Genomic DNA, 13,155 nt, shown 5'->3' on the forward strand with positions numbered 1-13,155 from the left:
CCTGAGTGGACGCCAATACGGATCCAGACGGGCAGGCCGGGGAGGTGGCCCAGCTCGAAGGTGCCCATGAAGCTGAGGATATCCAGCGCCATCTTGGCAATGTCCACGGCGTGGCGGTTGCCGTTTCTCTGGGGCAGGCCGCTGGCTACCACGTACGCATCGCCGATGGTTTCCACCTGGGAGAAGCACGTGGCCGTCAGCGGCCCGGCTGGCGCGGCCCCCGAGGCTCTCCCCTGGCACCCCAGCCCCTCAGGAGGCTGCGATCTGAGGGCGGAGGTTCAAAGCCAGCCCGGGCAGGAAAGTCCAGGAGACTCTGATCTCCAGTGAACCACCAGAAAACCAGGCGTGGAGCTGTGGCTCAAGGGGTAGAGCGCCAGCTGGGAGTGGAAAGAAGCTCAGAGACAGTGCCCAGGCTATCGGTTCAAGACCCTCAAATGACAACAACAAAGAAGTGACAGTGGCCGTGGGGGGCGGCTGCCGTGGCTGCCGTGGCCCCCGTGGCTGTGGCCCCGCCGTGGCCCCGCCGTGGCCGTGGCTGCCATGGCCCCCCGTGGCCATGCCCCCGTGGCTGCTGTGGCCCCCGTGGCCGTGGCTGCCATGCCCCCCTCCCGTGGCCAGCACCTTGTAGACGTCGTGGCGGTCGACGATGTGGTCGAAGCTGCGGTAGAGGTCGTTGAGCATGTCCACCACCTCCATGGGCGTGCTGTACTTGCAGATGGTGGTGAAGCCCACAATGTCGCTGAAGTAGACCGTCACCTCCTCGTACAGCTCGGGCTCCACCACGCCCTTCTCCTTCAGAGACTGCACCACCAGCCTGCGGGGATGCCAGGCCGTGTGCGGCAGCCGTGCCCGACCTGGGCGTCTGCTCCCGCTCCCCACCTCGTGACCCCCACCCCGTGAGCCGGACGAAGAAGCAAAGACAGCAGCGAATCAGCAGAAAACCACAAGCAGGGGCTGTGGCTCAAGTGGTAGAGTGCCAGCCCTGAGCAAACCCCAGGATGGTAGGGCCCTGAGTTCAAGACCCAGGACTGACAAAAAAAGAAAATTAACTTAAGCATATCATCTGAAGCAGTAGGAACCCCAAATCACGGTGGGGTCTGGGGAGGAGCAGGTGGGGCTCGGGCCCAGGCACCTGGGAAGCAGCATGAAGTTGAGCCTGTCCGCCCGGTCCCTCTCGGCCTTGTACAGCTGCGTTCTCTCCTCTACCAGGTGCTCCAGGTTCCGGGAGTAGAGCTGCAGGCGCCGGATCAGTGTGTCCATGTACGACTCGCTCTTCTGGTCGTGGAACAGGCTGCGGGCACAGGGCACGAGGGGCTGAGACCAGAGGGGCGGGGGGAGCACGCCCCCCCCCAACAGAGTCGCCCCACAGAGGCTGCTGCCCTGGGAGAAACCCCAGATAATAGGAAGGACAAAAGAAGGTGTAGGGTTGGGATTTTGTGGTCTAGTGGTAGAGGGCTTAGCATAGAGGAAGACCCGGGTTCGATTCCTCAGTGCCACATACATAGAAAAAGCCAGAAGTGGTCTGTGGCTCAAGTAGTAGAGCTCCAGCCTTGAGAAAACCCAAGGACAGTGCTCAGGCCCTGAGCTCAAGTCCAGGACTGGTCCCCCCCGCCAAAAAAAAATATATATATATTTAAAGTTAGAATAAAGAAAGAGGGAATGTAAGCTCTCAGAGAAGGGTTGGCGAAACATTCTTTCCAGCTTTTAAAAACAAACAAAAAATGGTGCCGGATGTGGTGGCTCTGCCTGTCACCTCGGCCACTCAGGCGGCTGAGATCTGAGGATCAAGGTTCAAAGCCAGCCTGGGCAGGAAAGTGCATGGCGCTCTACCCCTTGAACCACAGCTCCACGTCTGGTTTTCTGGTGGTTCCCTGGAGATCAGAGTCTCCTGGACTTTCCTGCCCAGGCTGGCTTTGAACCTGTGACCCTCAGATCTCAGCCTCATGAGGAGCTGGGAGGACAGGCGGGAGCCACCACCCCAGCACAGAGAACTCTTTGGTTGTTAAGCGCAGGTGTGGGTGGTGATCAGAGATTCCTTCCGTTCGAAGATCCACTGCCATTCCTCTGATGCCACAGAAGGAAAACTCAAAAGGAGAACCCAGCCACGGTTGCCTCCGTACCCAAATATCTTGGCGAGCGTGTTCTCGATTCTCTTGAAGTCTGGCCTCCTTTCCGGGTCCTCTTCCCAGCAGGTCTTCACCAGCAGATACACCTGCCCGAAGAACAGGGCAGCCTCCTTAAGCGGGGGTCTCGTGGGAGGTGAAGAAGGCTCTGGAGGAGGGAGGTTGAGGCAGGCGTCTCGAGGCCTCGGGAAGGCCCGCCTCTCACCTCCAGCTCATTCTCCTCGGCTGTCTCCAGGAACAGGTCGGGGCGGAAGGGCGGCCTCACGCCGTCGTAATTTTCCACCCGGAACATCTTCTCTGGTGGGGCGAGAAGAACGGCTGGGTTTAGACACCCGGGGGCGCGCGGGGGGCATGCGGGGTTCACAGCCGGGGGCCTAGGCCTGAGGCCCTGCCCCCCCGCCCCCCCTTTCCCCCCTACCCTTCGGGTCCCGGCAGCTGAGCGTGTGGAAGGTTTCCCTCCGCAGCACGATCTCCTGACCCACGATGCCGAAGCTGTACACGTCCCCCTTCTGAGACACGCCCGACCCACGGAGGTGCTCGGGCGCCGTCCACAGGTCTGTGGCGGGGGGCGGGGGCGTCAGTGGGCCTGGCTCCCTCCCTCCCTCCCTCCCTCCCTCCTCTTTTTCTTGTTCTAGTCCACACGTGGCACTGGCTCCACCCATTTCCTGGGCGTCCCCTCCCATTCGGGCTGGGGTGACCCCGGGGCCGCCCCCCGCCCTGGCTGACCCCTCTCGGGCGGCAGGATGGAGTTGCAGCCGAAGTCTGTGATCTTCACCACCATCCGGCTGTCCACCACGCAGTTGGTGGACTTGAGGCGGCCGTGGACCTCGATCTTGCTGGCGTGCAGGTAGGACATTCCCTGGGGGGGGGGGTGAGCTGTGGGGGGAGGGGAGGCCTCCCCTCCTCGCCTGCGTACCCTGCATAACCCGGTCCTGGGGTTTGAACTACCCAGAGCCAGGGCGCTGTCCCTGAGCTTCTTTGTAGTCTATTATTATTATTGTTATTGTTGTTGCTGTTGTTGTTATTGCCAGTCCTGGGACTTGAACTACTCAGGGCCTGGCGCTGTCCCCGGGCTCCGTTTTGCTCTACCACTTGAGCCACAGCACCACTTCCAGCTTTTTTCTGTGATTGGAGACAAGCATCTCACTTTCCTGCCCCGGCTGGCTTTGAACCGTGATCCTCCGAGCTCAGCCTCCTGAGAGGCTGGGATTTCACTCCGTGTTTTCTCCCCTGTGACCTCGGTACTGGCGCCCAGTCCTTCTCCGTGTCACGCCTGCATCGTGATTGTCCAAAACCCAGCCTGGCTTCCTGCAGGCCTGTTGCCATTGCTTAAAGCTTTTTCTTAAAACGACAAAAAGAGGCCGGGCGCCGTGGCTCGGGCCCGTCATCCTGTGCTGTCAGCCCAGCCGCTCAGGAGGCTGAGATCTGAGGATCCCAGGTTCAAAGCCAGCCCGGGCAGGAAAGTCCAGGAGACTCTGATCTCCAGGGAACCACCAGAAAACCAGACGTGGAGCTGTGGTTCAAGTGGTAGAGCGCCAGCCTGGAGGGAAAGAAGCTCAGGGACAGCGCCCAGGCCCCAAGTTCAAGACCCAGGCAAAATGGATGAATGAATGAATGAATGAATGAATGGAAATAAAAAGCCAGGACTGAGCTTCCTTCCCTGAACCTTCGGGGCCTCTGGATCCTGATGAGTGGACACAGCCCCCGGGGTCTGCACGTAGGGTCCCCCGCACCCCCCCGCCTGCCCCCCCGCCCCGTGTTTGACGGCTCACCTTCGCAATGTCATACAGGACGGAGATCTTAACTCCCAGTCCATGAACGTGCCGTCGGGATAGGAGATGGCGTCGTTCAGCACCTCCTGAGAGCCGGGAACAGCGCAGGCGTCGTGAGAGCCGGTCCATCTTGTGATCCCCCCACTCGGGAGGGAGTCCCCACACCTCTGGAGCCGCAGGTGGGACCGGAGGCTGGGGACCCCCCGTGGCACCTCACCCTCAGCGAGCCCCGCTCACAGCACTCGATGACCGCGAAGACCCGGGCGTCCAGCCTGGTGGTGCCGTAGAACTTGGTGAGGTTGTAGTAGTCGGACTGCAGCAGCTGCAGGGCGGGACAGAGTGTGGCCGGCCGTGGCGTCGGCCCCGTCCCTCCCCGCGCACCTGGGGCCCCTGCTCGTCTTTGGTCAGGCGTCTTGCTCCTTCCTATGTGTGTGTGCGGGTCCTGGGGCTTGAACTCGGGGCCTGGGCGCTGTTCCTGAGCCTTTGTGTTCCAGGCTGGCGCTCTACCACCCTAGCCACAGCTCCACGTCTGAGTCTCTCGGCTTTCCCGCCCGGGGTTGGTTTTGAACCTCCATCCTCAGGTCTCAACCTCCTGAGCGGCTGGGGGTGACGGGCGGGAGCCCCAGTCCTGACCCCTGGCCCAGGAACTCCAGCCGCCTTCAGAACCCTCCTGGGCCGGTGCCAGGGCACACCAGCCCTGGTCCATGCCACAAGCCGGGGGGCCCTGTGTTTTGGGGTGCGGCCCCCCCTCACCTTGTTCAGCTCGATCTTCTGCTTCTCGGTGAAATCCCCGTCGCTATGGCGCAGGTCCTTGAGCACCACCCTCTGCAGGGGGGCGGGGACGGGGTCACTGCCCTGCGGGCGGCAGCTGGCAGGGACACTGGGGCAGCGAGGAGAGCCAGTGCCAGGGCCGGGGGCCGGGGGCGCTGGCTCAGTTGCCTCCAATCGAACACGCCGGGAGGGAGAAAGACGGGGAGGAAGGAAAGAGAGGGAGGGACTCTGGTCTCCAAAGAACCAGCAAAAAGCTGGAGGTGGAGCTGTGGTTCAAGGGGTAGAGCGCCAGCCTGGAGGGAAAGAAGCTCAGGGACAGCGCCCAGGCCCTGAGTTCAAGACCCAGGACTGACAAAAACATTAAAAAAAAAAAAACTAACTAAAAAAGGAAAGAAGAAAGATAGGAAGAAGAAAGGAAATGAAGAAGGAAAGCAAGCAGCAGAAAATGTAACAAAAAGAGCGGGCGGGAGAGGGAGGGAAGGAGGGAGAGGAGGAGCCCTCCCGCCCCCACCCCCTTCAAGGTCAGGCTCAAGGGCAGTGCACCTTCTTGTCGTACTTCCACTGCGGCAGTCTCTGCGTGGCGTCCCTCTTCTTGTCATCGTCGATCTGGCACGGCACAAGTCTCCCGGTGTCAGTCCACGCCAGAGACGGACAGCCCCCCACCCGCCGTGCGCCCAGAAACTCTGCCTGTCCTCCTCCCCGCACTCCTTCCCAGGGTCTGCCGTTCCACCCCTCGATCTGGGCCCCCGCCCAACTCCCGGGCCACTTCTGGCCTCGAACAGATGGACCGACGGATGGACGGACAAGCAGTCCTGCAGGAGGGCCCGGCCACGAACCCGCCTCCCAAGTTTCCCCAAGAAAATCAGTCCCCACCCTCGCCTCGCCCTGGCCTCCCTCTCTCCTCCTTCCCGTCTGTCTCTCTGCCCTCTGTCTCTCTCTCTCTCTCGCCTCTCTCTGTCTCTCTCCTCTGTCTCTCTCTGTGTCTGTATCTCTCTGTCTCTGTCTCTGTCTCTTTCTCCTCTGTCTCTGTCTCTCTGTCTGTCTCTGCTCTCTCTGTCTCTGTGTCTCCTCTCTGTCTCTCCTCTGTCTCTCTGTCTCTGTCTCTCTGCTGTCTCTGTCTCTGCTCTCTCTCTGTCTCTGTGTCTCCTCTCTCTGTCTCTCCTCTGTCTCTCCTCTGTCTCTCTCTCTGTCTCTGTCTCTGTCTCTGTCTCTGTCTCTCCTCTGTCTCTCTCTCTGTCTCTGTCTCTGTCTCTCCTCTGTCTCTGTCTCTCCTGTCTCTCTCTGTCTCTGTGTCTCCTCTGTCTCTGTCTCTCTGAAGGCCAGCTTGTCCAGTGCTCTGGCGGGTGGGGAGGGCTCCCCCTGTCCCCCCCGGGCCTGCGTCACCTTGAGGCTCACGGGGCCGGCCTCTCCGGTCTCCAGGGGCAGGATGCAGTGGGCCGGGATGTGCGACCACTTCTTCTGGCGCAGCGCGTTGTCCCGCTGGTATTTCCTGTGGGGGGGGTCAGTGGAGGGGGACGGGGGACGGGGGGATGGGGGACGAGGGGGGACGGGGACGAGGGGGGGATGGGGGAGAGACGAGGGGGGGACGGGGGAAGGAGGGGGGATGAGGGGGGGGACGGGGCTGTGGCGGAGCCAGGCGAGGACAGGTACCCTGGGCCCCCTCCCGGTGACCCCGCCCCCTCCTGGTGACCCCACCTGAGCACCAGCAGTGCAATAAGCAGCAGCAGCACCACAGCTCCCGCCAGCGTGAAGACAGCGATCATCAGAACCTGGGGGCCTGGGGGAGGACGGGGGACACGGTGAGAGGGGAGGATGGGGGAGGAAGGGGGAGGACGGCGATGAGAGGGGGAGGACGGGGAGGAGGAAGGGGAGGACACGGTGAGGGGGGAGGACGGGGGGGAGGACGGGGAGGACACGGTGAGGGGGGAGGACGGGGGGGAGGACGGGGAGGACGGGGAGGACACGGTGAGGGGGGAGGACGGGGGGAGGAAGGGGAGGACACGGTGAGAGGGGGAGGAGGGGGGAGGACGGGGAGGACACGGTGAGGGGGGAGGACGGGGGGAGGAAGGGGAGAACACGGTGAGGGGGGAGGACGGGGGGAGGAAGGGGAGGACACGGTGAGGGGGAGGACGGGGGGGAGGACGGGGAGGACACGGTGAGGGGGGAGGACGGGGGGAGGATGGGGAGGACACGGTGAGGGGGGAGGACGGGGGGAGGAAGGGGAGGACACGGTGAGGGGGGAGGACGGGGGGAGGATGGGGAGGACACGGTGAGGGGGGAGGACGGGGGGAGGAAGGGGAGGACACGGTGAGAGGGGGAGGACGGGGGGAGGACGAGGAGGACACGGTGAGGGGGGAGGATGGGGGGGAGGAAGGGGAGGACACGGTGAGAGGGGGAGGACGGGGGGAGGACGGGGAGGACACGGTGAGGGGGGAGGACGGGGGGAGGAAGGGGAGGACACGGTGAGGGGGGAGGACGGGGGGAGGAAGGGGAGGACACGGTGAGAGGGGGAGGACGGGGGGAGGACGGGGAGGACACGGTGAGGGGGGAGGACGGGGGGAGGAAGGGGAGGACACGGTGAGGGGGGAGGACGGGGGGGAGGACGGGGAGGACACGGTGAGGGGGGAGGACGGGGGGAGGACGGGGGAGGGAGGACAGGGGAGGATGGGGGAGGTCGGGAGGAGGGGGAGGAATGCCCCGTCAAGGCGGACGTGGCTCTCTTCCCCGGGGGATGCGCTCAGCGTGTCCCCGACGTGTCATGAAGATGAGGTGAGGTGACACCACCTCCACCCTGGAGAGACACGACGTCACAGAGTGACACGACGTCACAGAGTGACATGATGTCACAGAGTGACATGACAGCTCAGTGACACGACGCCACAGTGTGACACGACATCATAGAATGACACAACGTCACAGAGTGACACGATGTCATAGAGTGACACGACAGCTCAGTGACACGACGTCAAAGCTTGAGGTGACGTCACAGAGTGACACAGCCCTCCAGGAAAACGGGCAGGAGACAGACATCTAGGGACCCGATGACAAGGCGTGGAAATCACGGAACAGGAGCAGAGCAGGGCAGACGAGAACCCGGGCGTCGTCCTGACCTGTGCCCCTGCCCTCCCCACACCCAGACGTGGGGCCTGGTCCCCACGCTCCTCCCCAGACCCCCCTGATCCTCCCCACACCCCACGCTCCTCCCCAGACCCCCCAATCTCCTCTCCAGACCCCCACGCTCCTCCCCAGACCCCCCCAATCTCCTCTCCAGACCCCACGCTCCTCCCCAGACCCCCCTGCTCCTCCCCACACCCCACGCTCCTCCTCAGACCCTCAAATCTCCTCTCCAGACCCCCAAATCTCCTCTCCAGACCCCCACACTCCTCCCCAGACCCCACGCTCCTCCCCACACCCCCGGTCTCCTCCCCAGACCCCCCAATCTCCTCCCCAGACCCCCATGCTCCTCCCCAGACCCCCCAATCTCCTCTCCAGACCCCCCAGTCTCCTCCCCAGACCCCCACTCCCCTCTCCAGACCCCCCAGTCTCCTTCCCAGACGCCCCAGTCTCCTCCCCAGTCCCCCACTCTCCTGTCCAGACCCCCCAGTCTCCTCTCCAGACCCCCCAGATTCCTCTCCAGACCCCCCAGTCTCCTCTCCAGACCCCCCAGTCTCCTCCCCAGCCCCCCACTCCCCTCTCCAGACCCCCCAGTCTCCTCTCCAGACCCCCCAGTCTCCTCCCCAGACCCCCACTCCCCTCTCCAGACCCCCCAGTCTCCTTCCCAGACGCCCCAGTCTCCTCCCCAGTCCCCCACTCTCCTGTCCAGACCCCCCAGTCTCCTCTCCAGACCTCCCAGATTCCTCTCCAGACCCCCCAGTCTCCTCTCCAGACCCCCCAGTCTCCTCTCCAGACCCCCAGTCTCCTCTCCAGACCCCCCAGTCTCCTCTCCAGACCCCCCACTCTCCTCTCCAGACCCCCACTCTCCTCCCCAGACCCCCAGTCTCCTCTCCAGACCCCCCAGTCTCCTCTCCAGACCCCCCAGTCTCCTCTCCAGACCCCCACTCTCCTCTCCAGACCCCCACTCTCCTCCCCAGTCCCCCACTCTCCTCCCCAGACCCCCAGTCTCCTCTCCAGACCCCCAGTCTCCTCCCCAGTCCCCCACTCTCCCCTCCAGACCCCCAGTCTCCTCTCCAGAACCCCCGCTCTCCTCACCCAGGCCGGGGAGGTCGTTGGGCAGTCTGTGGTTCTTCCAGATGAAGGAGGGGCTGGGGTCCTCGGGCGTGGTGTGGTTCCGGTGCGTGTCGTAGGAGAGCAGGACCTTGTACTGCCAGGGAGAGGAAAGAAGGTCCCCTAGAACACGGCCTGCCCCCAGCCGGGCCCCATCCTGCGCGGGGGACAGGGCTGCCATCTTGGAAAGGGTTGAGAGCTGCAGGGCCAGGACTGGACACAACTCCAACAGCTCAGTCCTGCCCCCTCCCTCCCCTCCTCGCCCTCCCTCCCCTCCCTCCCACCCCTCCCCGTCCTGGGACACTGTCTCTGAGCTTTCATGCTCAATGCCGCCAGAGCCCCAGCTCCCCCACTTTCTGGCTTCTTGCTGGGATCACTGGAGTTCACAGTCTCCTGGAATTTCCCACCCAGGCTGGCTTTGAACTGCCACCCTCAGATCTCAGGCCTCTGAGTAGCTAAGGTTCTTTATGCTGTGATCTCTCCATCGCAACCCCTCCACTGACAGATTCTTGAGCCCTGCGGAGAAGGCGTGCACACCTCTGTGTGGACCGATGCGAACATTAAAAAGGGGAAAATCGTGGCCAGGAGCGTGGCCTCGTGGTGGAACGCCTGCCTCGCATGCACTGGTTTGGAGTCCAGAGTTCGATTCCACAGACATAGAAAAGCTGAAGTGGTGCTGTGGCTCAAGTGGTAGAGCGCTAGCCTTGAGAAAACCCAAGGACAGTGCCCAGGCCCTGAGTTCAAGACCCAGGACTGGCAGAAAAAAAAAGAAGAAACAAAGAAAACTGAGAAAAATGAAAGATCGAGCTCCAGGCCGTAGGGCCACAGAGAGGCAGCTGCGTTCCACGTTACATTACTTTCTTAACTGGCATTCCATCCATCAATAATCCCATCTCCATGCCAGCGTATTTTGGATCATTTCTGTCTGTGTGTGTGTTGGTCCTGGGCTTGAACTCACGGCCGGGGCGCTGTCCCTGAGCTTACTTCCCTGCTCAAGAATGGCGCTCTACCCCTCGCACCACAGCTCCTCCTCCCGCTCAGGGTCCCGTGGACTTTCCTGCGGGGCTCTCAGATCTCCGGAGGAGCCCGAAGACAGGCGTGAGCCGCCAGCCTGACACTTGGTTTGCACGCCTGCTTTCCCCCGGCCTGCGTGCATGCGTGTTGGCGGGAGATGGCGGGTGAGCGCCTGGCAGGCACTGCCCTCTGGTGGTGGATGCCGGGAACCACGAGCGTCGGCGGCCGTCCGGTTCTCAGCATGGTTTCTGAGTCCCTCACCCAGCCTGGAGGCCGGAGCCCCCCTCCACGCCCCCCACCTACTTTCCGGGTGTCCACGGAGGTGTAGAGGAGAACCATGGTGTTGTCGACGTCGCCCCAGTCATCCAGAGTCACGGGCCCCATGTGGCCTGGGGGAGAGAGAGAGAAGGGTGCCGTGGGGTGGGGGTGGGGGGGTGGAAGGTTCTGGAGCCTGGTGGCTGCGCTTCAAGCCCGCAAGTGCAGAAAGGGGCTCCCCTTAACACATCCCAAAGCCCCTCTGAAAGGACCTCCTATGTCACAGCGTGTCTGATGTTGGATCTATACCATCCCTATGATATTATCCCATTCCTCCTCCTCCCCCTCCTTCTCCTCCTCCCCCTCCTCCTCCTCCTCAAGTGCCATTCATATCGTGTAATGTAATATCATAATATGCCAGCCCACATTTCTATAAGCTATCCTACAGAACCATGACCATAAGACATGTCCTCTATGCCTCTACCGTGTAAGACATGCCACGGAAAGGATATGTCACCTGTATGACCCAATATGCCGCCTATAGCACATATAATTATAGACGGCACACATCGCGCCGGGCGCTGTCCCGGAGCTCTTTCACTGAAGACGGGCGTCCTCTCACTGGAGCCCCAGCTCCACTTCTGCTCGTCACCTTCCTGCCCAGGCTGGCTTTGAACTGTGATCCTCAGATCTCAGCCTCCTGAGCTTAACAAATACGCTTCGTAAAACTGCACGGCTAGTAAAGGAGGCGTCTATGAATTCAGGAGGCCTAGTAAGACTTCTTTCTCCTTATAAAGAAATAGGGTCACCCATAAAATACAAGATATAGCCAGGCCCTGGCGGCTCGCGCCTGTCACCCCAGCTGCTCAGGAAGCTGAGAGCTGAGAGCACGGTTCAAAGCCAGCCTGCGCAGTCCCCTCCATTATCTCCAATTCACCAGCAAGAAGCCGGAAGCAGAGCCGTGGCTCAAGTGGTAGAGCGCCCGTCTTCAGTGAAAGAGCTCAGGGCAGCACCCAGGCCCTGAGTTCAAGACCCAGGACTGACATTTACACACACGCACGCACGCACGCATGCACGCACGCAGCTCAAGCCACAGCTCTGGCAGATACATGTGTGGCATGTAGGTCCCATCGCTTGGGGGTCTGGGGGGGTCCCGGGGTCTCACCTTGGAAGGTGAGGTTCCGGAAGGCGTGAGAGAATGTGGACGTGTTGACGGTCTCTCCCCTCTCCAGAAACGTCTGCAGCACATGCCCAAACAGCAGGGTCCCGTCCAGGTAGGCGAAGGCAAAGTCGTTATTCTCCTGCAAGGGGAAACAAAATTGTCCCCCGCACAAACTGGAGTGGACGCTGGACTGCCTGGTGGGGGGTGCCCCGAACCCGCAGGGCAGAGGACGATGGGGGACTGGTCCTGGGGTCTGATTGCCCCCCAGGCCAGCAGAAAAAAAATATATATATACACACACACATAAAATAGGTAAGTATTCATAAATATATAAAGTAAATATGCATACACACATATATATTACATGTATATATACATAATACAGTACATAAGATAACGATATATGATGTATTCTTATATTACATATGATCACATAATTATGTTATTATATTAATGTAGTACTACACATATAATTATGTACTATGTAATAGTATAATACATAATAATATATAATGGTGTATGATATATAAATGTAAATGTAGATTTCAATGTGTGTAACGTATAAATGTATAAATGTACATAAAAGCATGAAAAGCTATATTTCGTGCATTCATATACATACATATGTGTATGTATAATGTTTGATTGTAGTTTGATGTTTTCACTAAAGTACAAAAAAAATAAAAGTAGAAAGCAGTAAGTAGCTGCACACCGCTGCCTCCCGCCTGGCACCCCAGCTCCTCAGGAGGCTGAGATCTGAGGTTCACAGGTTCAAAGCCAGCCCGGGCAGGAAAGTCCAGGAGACTCTGATCTCCAGTGAACCACCAGAAAACCAGACGTGGAGCTGTGGTTCAAGTGGTAGAGCGCCAGCCTGGAGTGAAGTAAGCCCAGGGACAGCGCCCAGGCCCCGAGTTCAAGACCCAGGACTGGCATTTGCACACACACACACACACACACACACACACACACACACGTGTGCTCGCGCGCGTGCAGCTCACCAACAGCAAGTCCTTGGGGAAGGCGGGCGAGACGATGGACTCTCCGGGAGGCAGGGTCAAGACCAGGACATTGTTCATGTAGTCAGGGGCTGTGACGTTGTGTTCAAAGTACTGGTCACTGGAAGGGACACCCGGGCCCCAGCGTCACACAGGGAACCCCGCCTGTCCTCCCAGCCACTCAGGAGGCCGGGGGCTGAGGATCGAGGTCCAAAGCCAGCCTGGGCACGTGCACACGCACACACACACACACACACACACACACACACACACACACACTCGCATAAATCAGACCCAGGTCCTGAGACGTTATCTGAACCACATGTGCGGCTGAGGAGGGGCTCCATGCTGGGACATGGGTGGATTTAGGGATAGCCTTGAACCCAGGCCTTGAACCCAGGCTGGTGAGGGCCGGGGGCCGGCTGAGCCCTTCCATGTGAGTGAGGTGCCAAGGCCCAGGGCCCTGACCCACGATGGTAACCCAGGCCGGAGCGAGGCCTATGGTACAGTGCTTGCCTAGCATGCACGCAGCCCTGGGTTCGATTCCTGGTACCACATACGTAGAAAAAAGCCAGAAGTGGTGCTGTGGCTCAAGTGGTAGAGCACCGGCCTTGAGAAAAATCCAAGGACAGAGCTCAGGCCCTGAGCTCAAGCCCAGGACTATGGGGCCAGATGTGGCCGAGTGCCTGCCAGGCAGGTGGAGGCGGAAGAGTCTAGACTGCAAGGCCAGTGACAGACCCGATGGCAAAAGTGAACTTAAAAGGCTTGGTGGCCTGGCCCAGGCAGCAGAGGGCCCGTCCAGCTCCACTGGGCTCTGTGTGTGCCAGTCTCAGTACTGC

At 60.8% G+C, this 13,155-nt stretch overlaps 1 protein-coding gene across 1 annotated transcript in view; it reads right to left on the minus strand.

Moving 5' to 3' along the window:
- Positions 1-13,155, minus strand: part of LOC150042454 (glutamate receptor ionotropic, NMDA 2B-like) — a 132,213-nt gene that overhangs the window by 113,704 nt on the left and 5,354 nt on the right. The window contains 18 exon segments of the mRNA XM_090324445.1: positions 3-176; positions 622-814; positions 1,133-1,291; positions 2,121-2,212; positions 2,329-2,420; positions 2,542-2,679; positions 2,850-2,982; positions 3,896-3,927; positions 3,930-3,981; positions 4,113-4,217; positions 4,649-4,720; positions 5,210-5,272; positions 6,050-6,155; positions 6,362-6,443; positions 8,876-8,987; positions 10,208-10,293; positions 11,325-11,460; positions 12,320-12,437. Of these exon segments, the coding sequence (XP_090180571.1) occupies positions 3-176; positions 622-814; positions 1,133-1,291; positions 2,121-2,212; positions 2,329-2,420; positions 2,542-2,679; positions 2,850-2,982; positions 3,896-3,927; positions 3,930-3,981; positions 4,113-4,217; positions 4,649-4,720; positions 5,210-5,272; positions 6,050-6,155; positions 6,362-6,443; positions 8,876-8,987; positions 10,208-10,293; positions 11,325-11,460; positions 12,320-12,437 (1,945 nt within the window).

Source organism: Megascapheus bottae, chromosome 35, assembly GCF_031878675.1.
Source record: "Megascapheus bottae isolate mThoBot1 chromosome 35, mThoBot2.hap1, whole genome shotgun sequence".
NCBI lineage: Eukaryota > Metazoa > Chordata > Mammalia > Rodentia > Geomyidae > Megascapheus > Megascapheus bottae.